General features: G+C 33.9%; 1 protein-coding gene across 1 annotated transcript in view; it reads right to left on the reverse strand.

The window, feature by feature from the left end:
- The window catches only part of KLHL1 (kelch like family member 1), a 374,463-nt gene that overhangs the window by 55,248 nt on the left and 295,939 nt on the right, over window positions 1-23,276 (reverse strand). Inside the window, exon 7 of the mRNA XM_067713151.1 lies at window positions 14,019-14,243. Within this exon, the coding sequence (XP_067569252.1) occupies window positions 14,019-14,243 (225 nt within the window). The remainder of the gene's footprint in view (window positions 1-14,018; window positions 14,244-23,276) is intronic.

Here is a 23,276-nt window from a genome sequence, read left to right on the forward strand (position 1 = left end):
TTAATACCTCAACTTACTATTGAAAAATTAAGGTGATTCCAAAATTATATGAAATAGAGGGAGATATTTTACTAAAACTAAGTGCTAAAAAAGATAGCAAAACAAGCAAAGAAAGATAAAATAGAGGCAAATGTGAGATTGCTACAAAAAGTGCATACATGTTTGTTATATTAGACTGCAAAATTAATTCTAGACATTATAACATTTAATTCACAGAGGAAAACCTAGTTACATTATCTACAATATTCTTGGGATAAAAACTAACTAATTGCTCAGGAAGAGAAAATTAATACTCTGACTCAAATCAAACAGGTATATTTTTCAAGCTTTCTCAATAAAGAGGAAACTTAGTATTCAGATTCTAGTTTCAAGGATCAGTGTTCTAGAAGATCTTCTATTAGCCTTTAGCGTTTATCAAAGTACAGTGTATTAAAGGGAATTCTTGCTACTCAGTCAGCAAATTTTGACACCATTGCCAAATACAATACCACGTAGAAGGATAATCTATGATTCTTGACTATCTAAGAGACAGGATATCCACAAATAACAGAGGAGCCATGTTGAAGATCAGTCACACATTTTGTGATATAAAATTTTACTTTCAGAAATGAGTAATAAAGTAAAAGATTATTACCTAACAAACAAAGCACAGAATCACTGTGATTGGATAGATAATTTTTATTTGTAAGAGAACATCTGCAACTATTAATATAACTTGTATGTATAATACTGAAGGTAGGTCTTCTTTCTTACTCATCTCTTTTTCCTCAGCACAAATGGGATTCTTAGCACTAAAAAGTCTTCAGTAAGTGTTTATTCAAACAGAAACATATTTCATTGGAAAGACACCAGGGGATATCTAAGCTTAGAATTCAACAAGTGATAGGACCATAGAAGACTAAATGTATAATGAGGATATTTCACTGATACTTAGAGTTCATAAATCACAATATATAGGGTCATATTCTGTTGAGACAGGTCTTAGAATTTGTTGTTTCTTTTCTCTTCCTTCATCTTTCCTTCCTTCTTTTCTCCCTTTCTTTCTTTTTTGCTGGCATTACTAATGTTTTGTATATGATATTTCCAAGAGGAACTGATAAAATGAAAGTAAAGTTCTAAAATATTCTTTAAAACTGTATACACATGTCTATGTCTATACCATATGTGCCTAAGTAATAAGAAAGTTGTCCTTATGACTTTCTGTTTACTCAAATATTAAACTTTCAAATGAAAATGGTAGCTATCTGCTCTAAAAACTTCTTGTTATGTCCTATATCTTGTTCAGAATTTCCCTATTTTTTCAATCAGATATGCAAAAGTATTTAAAATTGTGGGTCTGTGTATATATTTGTGTATGTGAGTATATATTATCAAAAGAGTTAAATATTTTATTTGTATCCTGAACTTACTCCATTATAATTTTTCCTCTCACAATACCTTTTTTTAAATCTGATACATAAAACTGAATGGGCAGTTTTGAATTTTGTTGACTTGTGAATATTGTATAACTTTTAAAGCAACCTAAGCCTTCCTGGTCTTGTGATGAAAGCTATTTTTTTAAGTAAAAGAGACATGAAGAAGACAAACATACTGATATAATTAAAGAAACAGAGGCTAAGTTGAAGCAAGTGTTCCTTCTAAGACAATGAAAGCTGACAGTTTCAAATGAGATATTCTAGTCTAATGGGTTATATCACAAATAAGTGGAAGGTTTTATTTGGCTGATATTTTCTTCAGTCCATTCATTACTTGTTGTTATAAGTCCTAAAAGCCAGGGAAAAGACTGATAATAAATGTCACTTTGGGTTCTCTTTCTTCATACATACAATCAAGAGTTTTATTAAGTTAAATGCTTGATATTGTTTTGAAAATGTTCCTTAATATTTTAATTTTTACATCATATTTCTCCTGGTTGGTTTATGAACCTCATTTTTTTTTGTTTCCCTGGCAGGTGAGCATTTCTGGATGCATATAAACAGATTTCCCCTGCCACCTCCCACCCCATCCTCAGTTCTGACTGCAGAATCCTCAGATTGCTTTAGTAATTTTCCTTTAGTCAAGTATAACAAGCCAGAAGTGGAATTGAACTTCTTAGAAACAAGAAGGAGGACAATCCAGTACCATATATGGACGGCCCAAATCTTTGCATGTGGGAAACAGTCCTGTGTTTGCTCTTTGCAAAAAGACAATCTAATTACTTATTTTTTCCCATGAGGTCAAGAACTCTGTGAGTGTACAACAGTTTATTCTCTACCTTTCCTGACAGTGAAGGAGATCTTCGAATCCTAACATTAGAATATTAATTTGTCTTAAGACAGTCCTTTCTTTTTTCACTATCAAGTTTGTGAGAATAGATTTTGAGGTTCACATCCTTGCTGAAATCAACAGAACCAAAATGTCTGAAGATGCCCTTCTTTTCTCCCTTAATACTTGAGTAATAGTTTGACTTGACATAAGTTGAAAACCTTTGTCCATCAGTAGCTATCAAAGGACACTATCAAGAAAGTTAAATTAGAACCCATAGAATGGCATAAAGTATTTGCAGATGTTATGTCTGACAGAGGACACATATATAGAATATAAAATGAACAATTACAAATCAACAATAAAATAAAAAATAATCTAAACAAAGACTAGCTAAAATATTTGAATAAAAATTTATCCAAAGATACAAATGGCCAATAAACACATGAAAATTTTCTCAAAATTATTCATTAGAGAAATGTCTATAAAACCATGAAACACCACTTCATGTACACTAGAATCATTATAATAAAAGAAGAACGAATAGTAACATGTGTCAAGGATGTGGAAAAATCGGCACCTTCATAATTACTGAGGAGATGGAAAATGGAGCAGCCATTCTGGAAAAAGCTTGGCAATTCTTCCAAAAGTTAAAGTTGGAGCTACCATATAATTCAACAATTTTACTCATATGTATATATCCAAGAGAACTGAAGATATATATTCACACAAAAAATACATATGTGAATGTTCAGAGCAGTTTTATTCATAATAACCCCAAAGTGAAAACAACCAAAATGTCCTTCTATTGATGATGTATAAATAAAATGTGGCAGGGAGACCTTCAAGATGGCAGAAGAGTAAGACGTGGAGATCAACTTCCTTCCCACAAATACATCAGAACTACATCCACATGTGCAACAACTACTACAGAACACCTCCTGAATGCTGGCAGGAGACCTTAGACTTCCCAAAAGGTAAGAAACTCCCCCACGTATCTGGGTAGGGCAAAAGAAAAAAGAAGAAAACAGAGACAAAAGAATAGGGATGGGACCTGCACCAGTGGGAGGGAGCTGTGAAGGAGGAAAAGTTTCCACACACTAGGAATCCCCTTCACTGGCAGAGACAGGGGGTGGCTGGGGGGAAGCTTTGGAGCCACGGAGCAGAGCACAGCAACAGGGGTGCAGAGGGCAAAGCAGAGAGATCCCCACACAAAGGATCAGTGCCGACCAGCACTCACCAGCCTGAGAGGCTTGATTGCTCACCTTCCTGGGTGAGTGGGGGCTGGGAACTGAACCTCCAGCTTCGGAGGTCAGATCCCAGGGAGAGGACTGGGGTTGTCTGCGTGAACACAGCCTGAAGGGGGCTAATGTGTCACAGCTGGCTGAGAGGTAGTCTTGGACAAAGTCTGGACCTGCCTAAAAGGCAAGAGACCATTGTTTTGGGTTATGGCACGAGGAGAGGGGATTCACAGCACTGCCTAAACGAGCTCCAGAGACAGGCGCGAGCCATGGCTATCAGTGCAGCCACCAGAGACAGGCACGAGATTCTAAGGCCGCCGCTGCAACCACCAAGAAGCCAGTGTGCAAGTACAGGTCACTATCCACACCTCCCCTCCCGGGAGCCTGTGCAGCCCACCACTGCCAGGGTCCCGTGACTCAGGGACAACTTCCCCAGGAGAACACACGGAGCCTCAGGCTGCTGCAATGTCACACTGACCTCTGCCACCGCAGGCTCGCCCCACATCCATACCCCTTCCTCCCCCTGGCCTGAGTGAACAAGGGCCCCTACTCAGCTGCTACTTTAACCCTATCCTGTCTGAGCGAAGAACAGACGCTCTCAGGCGATCTACACAGAGACGCAGGGCCAAATCCAAAGCTGAGCCCCTGTGAGCTGTGAAAACAAAGAAGACAAAGGGAAATCTCTCCCAGCAACCTCAGGAGCACTGGATTAAATCTCCACAAGTAGCATGATGTACCCTGCATCTGTGGAATATCTGAATAGACAACAAATCATACCAAAATTGAGGCAGTGGACGTTGGGAGCAATGATATACATTTTTTTTTCCTTCTTCTCTTTTTGTGAGTGTGTATGTGTATGCTTCTCTGTGTTATTTTGTCTGTATAACTTTGCTTTTACCATTTGTCCTAGGGTTCTGTCTGTCAGTTTTTTTCTTTTTTCTTTTTATTTTTAGTGTACATTTTAGTGCTTGTTATAATTGGTGGATTTGTTTTTTGGTTTAGTTGCTCTCTTCTTTCATTCTTAATTTTTTTTCTTTGTTTTTTGTTATTTTTTTAAAAAAAATTAATAATTATTTTTATTTTAATAACTTTTATTTTCTTTTTTCTTTCTTTCTTCAGTTTTTCTCCCTTTACTTCTGAGCATTGTGGCTGACAGTCTTGGTGCTCCAGGTGGGTGTCGGGCCTGTGCCTCTGAGGTGGGAGAGCTGAGTTCAGGACATGAGTCCACCAGGGATGTCCCAGGTTCACATAATATCAAATGGTGAAAGCTCTCCCAGAGATATCCATCTCAACACTAAGATCCCGCTCCACTCAGCGACCAGTAAGCTACAGCACTTGACACCCTATGCCAAACAACTAGCAAGACAGGAACACAACCCCACCCATTAGCAGATGGCTGCCTAAAATCATAATAAGGTCACAGACACCTCAAAACAAACCACCAGACACAGACTTGCCCACCAGAAAGACAAGATCCAACGTCATCCACCAGAAAGCAAGCACTGGTCCCCTCCACAAGGAAGCCTACACAGCTCACTGAAAGAACCTTAGGCACTCTGGCAGACCCCTAAAACAACAGGAACTGCAAACCTGCAGCCTGCAAAAAGGAGACCATAAACCCAGTAAGTTAAGCAAAATGAGAAGACAGAGAAACACACAGCAGATGAAGCAGCAAGGTAAAAACCCAATAGACCAAACAAACAAAGAGGAAATAGGCAGTCTACCTGAAAAAGGATTCAGAGTAATGATAATAAAGATGTTACAAAATCTTGGAAATAGAATGAAGAAAATAAAACAAACCTTTAACAAGGACCGGGAAGAACTAAACAGCAAACAAATAATGATGAACAACACAATAAATGAAATTAAGAATTCTCTAGAGGACTCAATAGCAGAAAAACTGAGGCAGAAGAATGGATAAGTGACCTGTAAGATAAAATAGTAGAAATAACTACTGCAGAGCAGAATAAAGAAAAAAGAATGAAAAGAATTGAGGACTGTCTCAGATACTTCTGGGACATTAAATGCAACAACATTTGAATTATAGGGGTCACAGAAGAGAAAGAGAAAAAGAAAGGGACTGAGAAAATATTTCAAGAAGTTTTAGTTGAAAACTTCCCTAATATGGGAAAGGAAATAATTAGTCAAGACGAGTAAGTGCAGAAGTCCCACACAGGATAAATCCAAGGAGAAACATGCCAAGACACATATTAATGAAACTATCACATATTAAATGCAAAGAAAAAATATTAAAAGCAGCAAGGAAAAAAACAACAAATAACATACAAGAGAATCCCCATGAAGTTAACAACTGATCTTTCAGCAGAAACTGTGCAAGCCAGATGGGAGTGGCAGGACATATTTTAAATGATGATAGGGAAAAACCTACAACAAGTTTACTCTACCCAGCGAAGATCTCATTCAGATTTGATGGAGAAATTAAAACCTTTACAGACAAGCAAAAGCTAAGAGAATTCAGCACAACTAAACCAGCTTTACAACACATTCTAAAGGAACTTCTCTAGGCAGGAAACACAAGAAAAGGAAAAGACCTACAATAACAAACCCAAAACAATTAAGAAAACGGTAATAGGAACATACATATTAATAATACCATTTACCTCACATGTAAATGGATTAATGCTCCAACCAAAAGACATGGACTGACTGAATGGAAAAAAAAAACAAGACCCATATATATGCTGTCTACAAGAGACCCAGTTCAGACACAGGAACACATAAAGACTGAAAGTGAGGGGATGGAAAATATATTCCATGCAAACAGAAATCAAAAGAAAGCTGGAGTAGCAATTCTCACATCAGAAAAAATAGACTTTAAAATAAAGACTACTACAAGAGACAAAGAAGGACACTACATAAAGATAAAGGGATCAATCCAAGAAGAACATATAACAATTGTGAATATTTATATACCCAACATAGGAGTACCTCAATACATAAGGCAAATGCTAACAGCCATAAAAGGGGAAATCAACAGTAACACATTCAGAGTAGGGGATGTTAACACTCCAGTTTCACCAATGGGCAGATCATGCAAAATAAAAATAAATAAGGAAACACAAGCTTTAAATGATACATTAAACAAGATGTACTTAATTGATATTTATAGGACATTCCATCCGAAAACAACAGAATATACTTTCTTCTCAAGGGCTCATGGAACATCCTCCAGGACAGATCATATCTTGGGTCACAAATCAAGCCTTGGTAAACTTAAGAAAACTGAAATTTTATCAAGTATTTTTTCCGACCAAAATGCTATGAGACTAGATATCAATTATGGGAAAATATTTGTAAAAAATACAAACACATGGAGGCAAAACAATACACTACTTAATAATCAAGAGATCACTGAAGAAATCAAAAAGAAAATCAAAAACTACCTAGAAACAAATGGCAATGAAAACATGACGACCCAAAGCCTATGGGATTCAGCAAAAGCAGTTCTAAGAGGGAAGTTTATAGCAATACAATCCTACCTCAAGAAAGAAGAAACATCTCAAATAAATAACCCAACCTTACACCTAAAAGGATTAGAGAAAAAAGAACAAAAATTTCCCAAACTTAGCAGAAGGAAAGAAATCATAAAGATCAGATCAGAAATAAATGAGAAAAAAAAATGAAGGAAACAATAGCAAAGATCAATAAAACTAAAAGATGGTTCTTTGAGAAGATAAACAAAATTGATAAACCATTAGTCAGACTCATCAAGAAAAAAAAGAAGACTCAAATCAACAGATTTAGAACTGAAAAAGGAGAAGTAACAACTGACACTGCAGAAATACAAAGGATCATGAGCGATTGCTACAAGCAACTCTATGCCCATAAAATGGACAACTGGAAGAAATGGACACATTCTTAGAAGAGCACAACCTTCCGAGACTGAACCAGGAAGAAATAGAAAATATAAACAGACCGTTCACAAACACTGAAATTGAGACTGTGTTTAAAAATCTTCCAACAATCAAATGCCAAGGACAAGATGGCTTCCCAGGCAAATTCTGTCAAACATTTAGCAAAGAGCTAACACCTATCTTTCTCAAACTCTTCCAAAATTTAGCATAAGGAGAAACACTCCCAAACTCATTCTATGAGGCCACCATCACCCTGATACCAAAACCAGACAAAGATGTCCCAAAGAAAGAAAACTACAGGCCAATATCACTGATGAACATACATGCAAAAATCCTCAACAAAATACTAGCAAACATAATCCAAGAGCACATTAAAAGGATCATACCCCATGATCAACTGGGGTTTATCCCAGGAATGCAAGGATCCTTCAATATACTCAAATCAATCAATGTGATACACCATATTAACAAATTGAAAGATAAAAACCATATGATCATCTCAATAGGTGCAGAAAAAGTTTTTGACAGAATTAAACACCGATTTATGATAAAAACCCTCCAGAAAGTAGGCATAGAGGGAACTGTCCTCAACATGATAAAGGCCATATATAAGAAACCCACAGCCAAACTCATTCTCAAAGGTGAAAAACTGAAACCATTTCTACTGATATCAGGAACAAGACAAGGTTGCCCAGTCTCACCACTATTATTCAACATAGTTTGGAAGTTATAGACACAGCAATCAGAGGAGAAAAAGAAATAAAAGGAATCCAAATCAGAAAAGAAGAAGTAAAGCTGTCACTGTTTGCAGATGCCATGTTACTACACATAGAGAATCCTGAAGATGTTACCAGAAAACTACTTGAGCTAATCAATAAATTTGGTAAAGTAGCAGGATGCAAAATTAATGCACAGAAATCTCTTGCATTCCTATACACTAATAATGAAAAATCTGAAAGAGGAATTAAGAAAACATTCCCATTTACCATTGCAACAAAAAGAATAAAATACCTAGGAACAAACCTACCTAAGGAGACAAAAGACCTGTATGCAGAAAACTATAAGACACTGATGAAAAAATTAAAGATGATACAAAGAGCTGGACAGATATACCATGTTCTTGGATTGAAAAAAATCAACATTGTGAAAATGACTATACTACTCAAAACTATCTACAGATTCAATGCAAGCCCTGTCAAACTACAAATGGCATTTTTCACAGAACTAGAACAAAAACTTTCAAAATTTGTATGGAATCTCAAAAGACCCCGAATAGCCAAAGCAATCTTGAGAAAGGAAAGTGAAGCTGGAGAAGTCAGGCTCCCTGACTTCAGACTATACTACAAACTACAGTAATCAAGACAGCGTGGTACTGGCACATTACAGAAATATAGATCAATGGAACAGGATAGAAAGCCCAGGGTCAAACCCATGCACATATTGTCACCTTATTTTTGATAAAGGAGGCAAGAATATACAATGGAGAAAAGACAACCTCTTCAATAAGTGATGTTGGGAAAACTGGACAGCTACATTTAAAAGAATGAAATTAGAACACTCTCTAACATCATACACAAAAATAAACTCAAAATGGATAAAAGACCTAAATGTAAGACCAGACACTATAAAATTCTTAGAGGAAAAAAGAAGCAGAACACTCTACGACATAAATCACAGCAAGATCCTTTTTGACCCACCTCCTAGAGAAATGGAAATAAAAACAAAAATAAACAAATGATATGTAGTGAAATTTAAAAGCTTTTGCACAGCAAAGGAAACTATAAACAAGATGAAGAGACAACCCTCAGAATGGGAGAAAATATTTGCAAATGAAGCAACTGACAAAGGATTAATCTCCAAAATATACAAGCAACACATGCAGCTCAATATCAAAAAAACAAGCAACCCAATCCAAAAGTGAGCAGAAGACTTAAATAGACATTTCTCCAAAGAAGATATACAGATTGCCAACAAACACATGACAGGATGTTCAACATCATTAATCATTAGAGAAATGAAAATCAAAACTACAATGAGGTATCGCCTCACACCAGTCAGAATGGCCATCACCAAAACATCTACAAACAATAAATGCTGGAGAAGGTGTGGAGAAAAGGGAACCCTCTTGCACTGTTGGTGGGAATGTAAATTGATACCACCACTCTGGAGAACAGTATAGAGACCTTAAAAACCAAAAAATAGAACTACCATATAACCCAACAACCCCACTACTGGGCATATACCCTGAGAAAACCATAATTCAAAAAGAGACATGTACCACAATGTTCATTGCAGCTCTATTTACAATAGCCAGGACATGGAAGTAACCTAAGTGTCCATTGACAGACAAATGGATAAAGTAGATGTGGCACATATAAACAATGGAATATTACTCAGCCATAAAAAGAAATGATATTGAGTTATTTGTAGTGAGGTGGATGGACCTAGAGTCTGTCGTACAGAGTGAAGTAAATCAGAAAGAGAAAAACAAATATTGCATGCTAACACATATATATGGTATCTTAAAAAAAAAAAAGGTTCTAAAGAACCTAGAGGCAGGACAGGAATAAATACGCAGATATATATAATGGGCTTGAGGACACAGAGAGGTGGAAGTGTAAACTGGGGCAAAGTGAAAGAGTGGCATGGACTTATATATACTACCAAATGTAAAATAGATAGCTAGTGGGAAGCAGCTGCATAGCACAGGTAGATCAGCTCGGTGCTTTGTGACTACCTAGAAGGGTGAGATAGGGAAGGTAAGAGGCTGGTGCAAGAGGGAGGAGATATGGAGATATATGTATATATATAGTTGAATTACTTTGTTATAAAGCAGAAATTAACACACCATTTTAAAGCAATTATACTCCAAAAAAGATGTTTAAAAAAAATGTGGCAAATCCTTACAGTGGAATATTATTCAATCAGAAAAGTAATGAAGTACTGATACACGATATGAAACTGATGAACCTTGAAAAACCTTACGTTATGTGAGAGAAACCATACACAAAAAGCCACAAAATATGATTCTGTTTATATGAAATGTCCAAAATTGGCAATTCCATAGAGACAGAAAATAAATTAATTTTTGCTAAGGGGTGTAGGGAGATGGGGCAATGACAAACGACTACTATTGGTTACAAGGTTGTTTTTCAGGATGATAAAAATGTTTTGGAATTTGATAGTCGTGATGGCTGCACAATTCTGTGAATAGACTCAAAAGTACTCAATTCTATACTTTAACACTTAATTTTATCTCAATTAAAAATTAAACAAACAAAAGTAAAACAACCCCTACCATATATTTATCATACAACATGGAGCATGGCATATAGAAAACCCATAATATACACTAGCTATATAACTGTTTTATCAATTTGTCTTAAAATGACAATTGCAAACAATGGATTGTAGTAATGCCTTTTTCAATTTTATACACTATAAAGTGTGGTGGGAAAGAATTATGTGTTCCAAAGACATAATGCTAAAATAAAAACTCAGCATATTGAGACAACTGTAGTCTTAATTATCTTCATTCTCTAGATAAATGCATTACTCCCTGATGTCACAGACTTAACATGAATACAATTTTATATGCTATTTTATCCAGCACAAGAAGTGTTCTTCATTTACTGGTTGCTATGAAAAATTTTTGGCCACATATTCAACCTTAGCAACAGAAGAACTCACGTGGCTTTCTCGCATAATCACGTAAAGATTTTTTTTTTATTATTATTATTTTTTTGCGATATGAGGGCCTCTCACTGTTGTGGCCTCTCCCCTTGCGGAGCACAGGCTCTGGATGCACAGGCTTAGCGGCCATGGCTCATGGGCCCAGCCGCTCCGCGGCATGTGGGATCTTCCTGGACCAGGGCACGAACCCGTGTCCCCTGCAATGGCAGGTGGACTCTCAACCACTGCGCCACCAGGGAAGCCCAGGATTTTTTTTTTTTTTTCAAAGAAATCAAGTTGGGGGAAAGCTATATAGGTCAAAGAAATTATTTTGAGTTTTTATTTTATATTTTAAAATTTTACTTTAGATTCTAGCTCCTTGTCACTTGAATGTATAATATGGGATACATAGACAATATTGCAATCTCACTGCATACCACAAGGTAGGTATTTTTTAACTATGGCAAATAAAAAGGTACATTCTAGTTTCTGAACAAATAAAAAACTAGTACCAATGGCTGTTGGTTTACACTCAAACCCAATATTGGTTATTACACTGAAGGAAGAGTCATTGTATAGTGATTAGAGAAACAGAGTCAGTTGTTACTTCCTGAGTGAGACAAAAATTCATGACACTGCCTTGGGGGAATAACTTGGAGGAAATTTTGATTTGTGTTCTTTTTCCTATGCCATATTGTTCTCTTCAAAAGAGCTATTGTATCTTGCATACTGCCAGGCAGTGAATCAGCTGTGTCCATGCAGATCTTGTCATAATTTTTTGATAACAAGACTTTGCTGTCAGTCTGGCTTCAACTAATTGGACCTTGGATTGGCATCCAAGTCAAAGGCAGTTTTCTATGTACTGGACATTGCTAGCAATCTATGAGGCACTTTGAGCTGAGAATTGTCCCAAGAAATGATGCCCTATGCCATAATTTTACCTATTAATTCAATCAGGTATGACCTTGGGGAGTACTGTAGTAGAGAATTTAAAAAATACTGACAGGAAGCAATAACCATTAGGAAGTAAATCACAGAGGAGTCAATGGCATGAGATATGGAGAAGAGGTGAGCTATTTGATAATGGAACTGAAGCAGAAGATAAACAAGAGAGGCTTAAGCATGAAAATAGTGGACTACTAGAGTTGGTATTGGGTCACTAAAATTTGTGAGAAATGCTGTATTATATATCAGATGTGTTTGATACTTGGGTCGTATAATTTTCTATACAGCCTTACTTCCACAATGGATTCTTTACCAAATAAGACAGACTAAAAGACAGTATCTAAGATTACCATCTTGCTCAGCACTTGTTCCTAAAGGGTCAGCAGCCTATGTGATAAGATTTGAGGCAAACCATAAACTTATATACTTTAAACATCTAAAATTATACCACTTAAGGTGTATTTTTGGTGAAATGTTTTCAAGTATGTTCTCTTGATATACAAATATCATATGTAATTGAACTTTAGAATTCCTTAATAGAAAGGAACTGAATTGTCTAAAAAAGGAAGAAAGACATTAAATTCCAAAAATTCCAATCCAGTGTGTTTATTATCTATATTTCCCCCAAACAGGAACATAGGTAGTTAGATAGCTTGCTAATAAAAGCAATACATAGAGCTTTTACATGGACACAAAAGCCAAAATTCTTCAATATATTTGAAAAAAATATATAAGAAAACTTTTATATAATATTACCTGGGAAAAATGATTTGCTGTTCATATTTTCCATATTATAATTGGGGACTATATGATTTAAAGTATTTATACAATTTTTATTTAAAACACAAACTTTTAGAGCTTGAAAAAGTTCCCAAACATTTATTACTATTCCTTAATTTTGCTAATGAGCAAACTGAAGAAAGAGGAGGTAAACCAGAAGAACAAAAAGGTAAGTTGCTTTAATTCAGAGCTATTTTATTTATTTTCATTTAAAAAGTTTTCTTAGATGATGGCAGACAAGAATAAGAACTGCAGTGCTGAAGACCTCAAAGTTGAAGTATCAATATTTGTTTTTGAAATGCTCTATGATTTTGCTTACCTATGAATGTCTAAATCAGTACATTTGTAATTAAACTTCAATATCTTTCTAATGTGTATTTCTACATATATGAAAAGTACTTAGTCAACTATCTGGTCTATTTCAGGTCTTCAAAGAAACTAATTAGCACTTCTTACAATCCATATAATAAGAAGTACAAATTCAGGAACTATCTTTATTAAATTACTCTTTTTTTCAAATATTTGTATAAGACTTTACAATTTACAAGTGATTTCATATTCATTATCATCATCAGGAAATGGTGGCAAATCAGGAAATGGAGGCTCGTAGTTTAACTGCTGAGCCCAATCATGACAATATCAAATGGTAGATTCAAAACTCACACCCGGAACTTCTGAATCCAAATATAGTTCTCCCCATCTCCAAGTTACTCCATAATAGAGATCGATTGAATCCTATCATATTGACCCCTGGTGCCTATTGATGTGTCACTCTTTTTCTAAACCTGTGTTGCCCGCTCTCCATGGACCTTTCAAGGTGGAATCAATTAAGTGCAAATATATAGCTCGATTTGTCTGTCCAGTAATGTGGGAGCGAGCCACCTTAATTAAGTTTTCCTCAATTCACATTAACTGTTTCTTCCTCTAGGCTGCATTACTCTGGTCTCTCCATGACAGTTCTGCATTGTTTTCTTCATACCAAATGAATTTTACATGTTGTATGAATATCATACTGTGAAAACTTTGAGAATAACTTGATATCTACTCATTTTGGTATATTTAACATCACTCTCAACAGTTTATTGCATATTGGTCAACACAGGAAAATATCAAGAATTAAAAATATATATATGCTCCAAATAAGCCCACAATTTACCTAAAGTTAATGATAATTGATGACAGTAATACTATATTTTAGCATACACTTTTACTATCAATAAAATATTTTCTAAAAATAATATCAATAAAGTAAGAATCTTACCTAGACCATGCCTATGTGTTGACATTGGTGGTAAGACAGTCCAAGTCTTGGTTTTGGGGTTGTAACATTCAACACTGTTCAGTGTCTTTAAACCATCTCGACCTCCAATTACAAAGAGTTTGTCATCAATAACAGCCACACCAAACTGCAGTCTTCTGCCGTTCATCATCCCTGCCTGGATCCACAAATTTGTTCTGAGGTCATATTTCTCTATGGTTGTAGCTCCTGATAAAACGTAAAATCACATAGTCACCATTTACTACTAATCCAACAAAGAATCTTCCCAAGACACTGTACAAACTAGGATGCGAAAACATTCTTGTCATGTTCATTTTTCTTGAAGAAAAAAAAATGGCAGAAAAAAGAAGTAATATAAGTCCTTTTTTTCTCTTCTTGGCAGACACTAATGATTAAAGTAGACACATATGTTCAGCTTGTTTGAATTACATAATGGTCTCATGCTAAAATATTGATTCAATAGAATCATTGTTAGGCATGACACAGTTCTGTGAGTAGATTTTACAACTTCCTTTTATCACTGTTTGCTATGAAAAATGCAACATAATCCTAGCTTGAAAAGACATTTATTAAAGCCCTTTTAAATAGCTAAGCTATGTATGTTATCTGTATAATTTCTTAAAGTGAAGAGAAGTTAATAAGTTCTTTACCAAATTTCTCTTTAAATTTGTCTTATGCCTTAAATAGCAGAAGGGTTTAAAAGTCAATTTTAAGATATGTAAACAAATGTCAGCTGTGCTTTTTTTTAAACCTTATTTTTAAAAAATGCATTTGGGGAATAGCAATAGAATTTAGAGACATAAAATGATCTTCTATCCTTATCAACTCTTAGAATCTCTAAACAAAATAGCTTATCTTTCCTAAAAGCTTTTTATGTATAAATTTGAGAAATGTAGTAAATCTGACTAATAAAATAGAAATCAAAAGAATAAGCTAAATTGCTGATGAGGTGTGTTTTAAGGGATTCAGTTAAACATTTCACATTAAAAACATTTACCTTGAACTAGTTCACAACTGTTTATATGATAAAATATAAACCAGCAAACACTGATCTTGCTTCAGTGTTTGATCTTAATGTTTACACTCACATTCAGCTATGTTTCATTTTCAGTGATTAAATATCCCTACATTTACAAGTCAACATTCTTGCGTACTTTCATTTATGCACTAAAGATCATTTTACTTGTAATGTATTACAAGTTTGCAAACTAGGGAAGACATTCCTCAGGGGACTCATTTATTTTGTAGAACATAACCAGCAATGAACTAAATAAATATAAACAACTTGGCAGGAAAAGTTTTGCTAATTGAAGTAAAATGGTATAATTTATGCTCAATTTTTATTCAAAAGTGACAAAGCTGTAATAATATAAATGCTGAGTTAGAATGAATTAAATCTGTCTTTTTGAAGTTATTAAATATATGAGCTAATTTTCATACAACTAAACATTAAGTATTATAAGACTATTATTATTTTTAGAGTAAAAATAAACTGGAATATTCATAAAAGTCATTTGATACTGTTAGTAACATAAGATAAATTATTTAAACAAAAGTGCTTCTTTTATGCTTAAATGTATTTATGTTTTATTGATATGTTAAATGTTTTATTCAAATATGTACAAATTGAAATTCCAAGGTGAACTAAAGTGTTAAATAATTTCAAAGTCATGTGAATTCTCAAAGCTTGATAGCATTGGGATTCCATGAATGCCTAACTAAAAATTAAGAGTTGTATGCAAATACCTCTCTCTTATGACTAACTCTTGACAAATCATGGCAAAAGAAATAGGGTAACCTAATACTAATTAACACAATCCCAAGAGACACGTATTTGCAGGTCTGGAATTAAATATCTTCCACTACTTTCTTCTCCAAAACCTTGGTCAAATTCTTTGCATGGTGTTTAAGGTACATTCATCCTTCTCAGAGAAAATCATTGAGAATGTGTGAGGTTAAGGGCCTCTAAGCAATAAAAGGTGTTGGTATTCAAAGGGGAAAGTGAGGACTTGATTTGAGTTTCAAAGTTTCATTGAAACAAGCTAGATGTGTTTTCAACCTCAACACATGGCAGGATTTTTTACTTTTACAGTGTTTTTCCTCTAGCTGCAGTTTTCAGAGGTGAACTATACATTTTATCCTAAAGTTGCTACATCAGAAATAAGAGTGCATTCCTGCTTTCCTTTTTTTTTTTTTTTTTTTTTAATTTAGAAGCTGTGTTAATTTACTACGGCTGCTGAGAAAAATTATCTCAAATTTAGCAATTTAACAAACATGCATTTATTATCTTACAGTTCTGGAGGTCAGAAGTTCAAATTACATTTTGTGCTAAAATCAGGGTGTTGGCAGGGCTTTCTTTTCTTTCAGGAGGCTCTAGAGAAGATCTATTTTCACTCCACTCTTCAATTTTGCTTAGTCAAAAAAAGTTTCATAATACAAAACAAAGATTTCTTGATTTGTAGAGCTTACTTATACTAATCAATAAGTTGATTATTTTCTTATTCAGACTGTAATATAAATGTTTTGTCTAGTTTTTAATGATCACAAACTTAAAAATATGCTTGCTCTTTTTCTAATGCAAGTTATTAGTGATAATATTCTTTAAGGTATTTTCTCACCAGCATACTTCATTAGTTATTAGTTAGTCATTATTAGTTATTAGTTAGTCATTAGTTAGACTGTATAAACTTCCCAACTGTATTATACTTTTAAAAATGTATCAGTTTGTTTGTAAGTTCTGTTGTTTTCTTTTGCTTATAAGAGTGTATGTATTCCCTTGGTGGTTTCCTGAGTTAGAGGAAGGACAAAGCCATTCTCTCTGAGCAATGTTACTCTGAGCTGTTCCTTAAAGTAAAGGCAATATTTGTCATCACATAAATTAAAAACAGAATATGAACAAGAGTGGGCTACTGTGCTGGTAAGTAATACAGTTGAAAGAAATAAATAAGGAAAGTTTATTTTAAGACATAGTTACTCTCGGGTTCATGAAACCATCTCTAGTTATCTCAAATGCCTGCAAAGCAGAGGCACAACTCTAAAATGTGTGACTGCAGGCACAATAGCATCCAGATTGCTTTCATAAACTCTCTGTCAATAATCTGAATGACCTTGGAAGATGGCCTCCAGCTGCAGATGAGAACACAGCCTCGCCAACCCCTTGTTTTCAGCCTTTTGAGATCTTGAGCAGAGAATCCAGATGTGCTTTCCTGGACTTCTGACTTACTGTGAGCTAAAAGATGGCACTTGTTTTAATAAGGTCTTTATGGCAATGTGTTATAGCAGAAATAGAGTTTACTTTAATTTGCATTTTAAAAATTTATAAAGTATCTGTTTTCCAAGTTCAATAACATAACTAGAAGGTATTGATACAATATGACTACAAAAATGATTTCCTCACGACAAAACAAATAGCAGGCTCCTTTCTCAAAATATAAAACGGAGAATAAGTGCTCAAGATGTTATTAAAGTGTGGTTCTAGGTCTCTTTGGAGTTGTTCATTCATAGAGCCAAATGTGATTATTTGGAGAAGAAAAATAGGAATTAATACTTGCACGTTCTATTTTGGCATTACAGACAGCAGGACTTATTCCATATCTATAATTCAAATAATTAACAATCTTACTTATCTTGAACACAACACAGAATAAAATGATAGGAGTTTTCTGAACAGACACAACAGATGCCACAAAAATATCCAGTAAAGAAGGTAAAGCTCTTACTCAACTTAACAGAAAGGACCTCAGGTATTCTCACAGAGCCTTTTTACTATAATTTTAACACAATGTTAATAAGCTTAGTTACTTGATTTTCAAGACTTTTTACAAACCTACAAGTCAAAATGATCTGGGGGAGTTGAAAGTAGCAATAGCTGATAGTGAAGGAATAACCAGAAAAAAGAAATATTGTTTTAACTCAAATAGAACAATCATTTATAGCTGTTAAAAAAAAAAAACACATTATATAATGACTAAAGAACATTTTGGCCCAATAATAATGGTGATCCTGGTGCCATCAAATCATTTGGAAAAAGTTAAATTAGTCAGATGTATTCTTTTTAAAAAAACTAAATATTGAGAAGGATTCTGAAAATTTTTTAAAGCAAAAGATATGTTTCATGATACTTAACATAAGACATCAAGCTTTAAAGAAGGTATTATTATAAAAATTACTTATTTCTTGAATTTTTCATAGAATAAAATTTTCATTGTCTTTCATGTATCTGCATACTTATGAAAAATATAACTTCGAGATAACATTCTTACACTTATACAAAAAAGTATTATTGCAGAGAAAATATTTTTCAAGCACAAATAAAAGTCTTTACTTTTTAGATAATTCGTTATATTTTATTAGGATGGCATTGTAGCATTTCATAATCATCAAAATACTTTCATGTGCACCAAATAAACAACCAATGAAATTCTACATCCCCCCAGTATAAATATTTGTAAAATGATAATAAACTGATAAATAGCTATGTACAGACACTCCCCGACTTTCAATGGTTTGACTTATGAATTCTCTGACTTATGATGGTGTGGAAGTGATATGTATTTGATCGAAATTGTAAGTCGAATTTCGAATTTTAATCTTTTCCCGGGCCAGCAATATGCAGTACAATACTCTCTTGTGAAGGTGGGCAGGACAGTGAGCCGCAGCTCGCAGTCAGCCATGTGATCACGAGAGTAAACAACTGATAACTCTTACAGCCATTCTGTTTTTCACTTTCAGACAGTATTCAAAAAACTACATAAGATTTCCAACACTATACTATAAAATAGGCTTTGTGTTAGATGATTCTGCCCAACTGTAGGCTAATGTAAGTGTTCTGAGAATGTTTACGGTGGGCTTGGCTAAGCTCTGATGTTCTGTAAGTTAGGTGTATTAAATGAATTTTCAACTTACTATACTTTAAACTTGCAATGGGGTTATCAACATGTAATCCCGTTGTAAGTTGAAGATTTGTATAGAGACATAAATGTATATATATCATTAAGCTTAATGCTAGATTTTGAAGTACGTATATACATCTCAAAACCCAAGCATTTTGTTTAGTTTATACTAATTTCACTAAAATCAAGAAATAAAAAAGGATGCCAACTTCTTGGCTCATAACCAAGGGAAACAAAAGTATGGAATATCATTTTAATTATTTGTATTTCATGTAACAGTCCACCTTAATAATTAAAAATTATTATCTTTAAAATCTTAGAAAAAAAATTAAAATTTCTGGAAGTTGGCAAATAAGTAAAATACAAAAATCCATGCAATTTTTAAAAATGAAAATAACCAGATTGTGTACAGAACAGAAGAACCTATTTAAATAGCACCACTAAAAGTAAATTATTTAAAAATAAAATCAGCAAAATAGGTTACAAATCTAGATAAAGAAAAAAAGTAAAACTCTGTTGAATAATATCAGTTTGAATGAATACAAAGAATCATACTAATTTTGAATGAGATGGTTTGTTATTGTGCGAATGATAATTATCTTATAATCACAATTTATATAATAATATTTGTACAAGGTATTTATAAAATTATACTTGTGTTTCTCTGGAAATTTGAAAGTCAAATATTAGGATATACATTTTTAAAAGCCAGACAATCTCCAATACAAAGGAATCTTGAGGAAATAATGGCTTACCAGATATTAAAAAGTATTGTGTAACTAGAGATTTTAAAAAGATGGCTTTATTATGAATGAAAATGGCTATATTAATAAATATGAAAAGAAAGCCAGAAATAACTCTAATACATGTGAGTGTAATATAGTAAAAATGGCTGTTCAAATCAGTGAAAAAACATTTTATTATTCAAATAAATAGTGTTAAGATAACCAGTTGTCCTCTGGAGAAAAATAAATAACTTAGAGTCCTGCCTTACTCGTTACACCAGAATGAGGTTTAGATGAGACAGGGCTAGATCACAGCACACAGTGCCACAGAAATAGCATATGTGTGGTTCTTTTCTCAGGGCTCCACATGCATTAACAGGGACGGGAATTTTAAGTAACCTGCCTTCGGTCACACTCTACTACAACCTTAAACATCCTAGAAGATGAAAACGTAGTTGATGAACTTTCACTTCTAGGTGGGCCTAAGATCAAAAGTCCATGAGGGAAAGCATGAGACCCAGAAATTTTAAAGTATATATATATATGTGATCACTAACCACCTCAATATAAAATATAGTTACATCAAAAATAAACCAATTTAAAAAACCCAAAGACTGAGAACATTAACAACAAAAATGTTTTATAAATATAACAAGGAGTGAATTTCCTTGATATGTAAAAAGCTTATATAAATCAAGAAGTAAATTAGAAACATTAAAATAGGAATACACTAATGAAATTAGCAGGTAATTAATAGAAAATCAATATGAATACCATGTAAATGTTGAAAGATTTACTTAAGCTTTCCTAAAATTAAATAATAATTTTATTAAATAATCTTAATAATTTATTAATAATCTTAATAATCATTAAATTTACAAAAAATTTAGAAAATGTATAATTTTGATATTCACATCAAAACCAACTGGTTGATATTAAATCAATGCAACTATTATGGGAGGTGTGGAGTGTGTGCGTGTGTGTGTAATAAAATACCTGGAGCATTTAGGAAATGGAGGAAGTTGAATTTTTGATTTGTAACTTCCTATTTTAAAGAGTTTGCCATAAATACATCTTAGTTCTGTTATTAAAATACTAATTCATTATTTTTAAAAGCAGTTTTTGGTGTTGCTAAAGATGTCATAGGAAAGAGACTTTAAAAAAGTAACTCAAAGCTTGTAGTTATTATTTCTATCATTATTACTAAGCCACCTTTTTTACAGTAAAAAGCTCATGTATTAAAATAACTTTACAGCAAAAGAACACATATTAAAACATTATTACAAGTATACTTTATTTTTTCATTTTCTTAATAACTGTTCACTGAACATAAACTCATACTACTTGAAATTTTCCAATTATTTTTATAACTAACATTTGCATAAATTAAACCAAGCCCTTGTTATTTATATTATTATTAAAATACTCTTTTAAGATACTTCTTAAAAACCTTTTGAAAAGTTTAAAAACTTTTCAAAACACTTTCCATATAATATTTATTAGAATTTTTCTACCCTTTTTGAATGAAAGAAAATGTCAGCACTTGTGAATGAAAGGAAAAATGACTATTATGACAACTGAGTTCTAGTTGTAGTATTACTGAGTGTATGACACAAACAAAAGTCACTCAAATGCCTTTTCATCAGTATAGTAAAAAAACATGAGCGCTCATTGATCTCCACCTAAACTATAAACTCTTGGAAAGTACATTTTTGTCTTTTTCATAAATGAGCACCCACCCTTACAAAGATATATTAATTGAAGGCTCTCTATGACCTACTAATGTTTATTAAAATTGAGGGTTTATATTAGTACCACATTAGGTGAAAATGCAGTGACTTCTACTTATGTCTAAATATTTTGTTTGTTTTTGCGGTACTCGGGCCTCTCACTGTTGTGGCCTCTCCTGCTGCGGAGCACAGGCTCGGGACACGCAGGCTCAGCGGCCATGGCTCACGTGCCCAGCCGTTCCGCGGCATGTGGGATCTTCCCGGACCGGGGCACGAACCCGTGTCCCCTGCATCGGGAGGCGGACTCTCAACCACTGCACCACCAGGGAAGCCCATGTCTAAATCTTTTACTTCTCCTTCTCTGTGAGTTTCTATCATGGAAGTAAGCTGAGGTAGCCCTGCGAACTCTCTCTTTCTTTGACAGAGAAGAACCACGCATTGGAGGATTAAGATCTAGTACTTATGAAACATGCATAAACACACACAGGCTTTTTTCCCTGTGGGTTTGTAAAAGGAGACTTGATTTAGAAAAAGAATATACTTATGTATTGAACATTCACTGGGAGATTGATCAAAAAGAATGTACTCACTAAAAAGAATTTATAATTATGATGGCATTTTATCATAATACACTAATTTATTACTCAATCCGCATTCATTGAAAGATGTACACAATGTACAGTTAAGTGGTGCAAATCCTCTGACCACTAAAAGGCAAAATAAAGTTTTTACTAGACTAAATTTTGAAGAATTTAACTTATAATTTTAACCCTGATCCATCCTCAGAAGAGACACTGGAAATGGTTACAGCCAAGATAGTCACTAAGCTTTGTGTCTTTCTAGTGAAGATGAGCCCATGAAAGAAAACTTCACTGACAAGCGATTCAATTTTTAACTGAGAGAACCTTCCTTCACTCTTTATTACAGAACATAGCTTCTAGGAGCTGAAAGTCCTTTGTCTGCAGACTCATTGAGAACAATGTAAACAACCAGAATTTAATTTAACACATGAGCATCTTTCCTGATTCTAAAGACTGTCAAGGAAGCAGTTACCTTGACTTTACTTTGTTCTTCCCCTGAGACCCTTGGGGAAGAAGTATGGTTCTTCCCTAAAATATCTCTTAGCAGCCTGATAAGTCAACACCTATTCCAGAAGAAAACTCTTTGTGTCTGTAAAACAAACTGGGTTTAGGCTGACATGACGTTATTCGTAATTTTGAGTTGTTTCTACAGCTTGGTGCAAACTGATGACCTTGAAATGGTAATCTCCAATGATATATTTCAAGTTCAATGAAAACGTACTGAAGTGGAACTAAAGTGACTGAATGGAGTTACTGAGGCAGACATTAAATAGTAGTCCTCAAAAGGGCAAATATGAAAGAATAAGTTTTCTTTTATTATATTGCTCTTCTTCAGAAAAAGTCATACAGTATTTTAAAGTTATTTCCCCCACCTAACTGCAAATGCTTAAATTTCTCTGGCACAGTATTGTAAGTGAATCATTTTATTAAAGCCATATGATGATCACTACTGAGCTAAATGCTTTAGAAATTATCCAGTTGTAGAACTGCAGTATGAAAAGCTGTTTTTTAAAAGTTCTTGATAGTGCAGTTTGTTCAGTTCAAGCCAAGGAGTAAAAATCAGGTCAAGATGGTTAATTCCACCTATCTATTTCAATTTCCATTTTTGCCTTTCAACAATACAGGCAATGATGGAAAGTGTGATGAGACAAATTCAGGATAAAATGATCTGGCCAAGTCCTTTGAATAGAAAGAGAGAAATATCAGTTCATCCCTACAGTTAGATAATTTAAAAATTTTACATTTATGAAAATCCAAGGTACCCATTAAATAGTCAAACATCATAATATGCTCAATAATATGCTCAATAATA

Source organism: Pseudorca crassidens, chromosome 18, assembly GCF_039906515.1.
Source record: "Pseudorca crassidens isolate mPseCra1 chromosome 18, mPseCra1.hap1, whole genome shotgun sequence".
NCBI classification, from domain to species: domain Eukaryota; kingdom Metazoa; phylum Chordata; class Mammalia; order Artiodactyla; family Delphinidae; genus Pseudorca; species Pseudorca crassidens.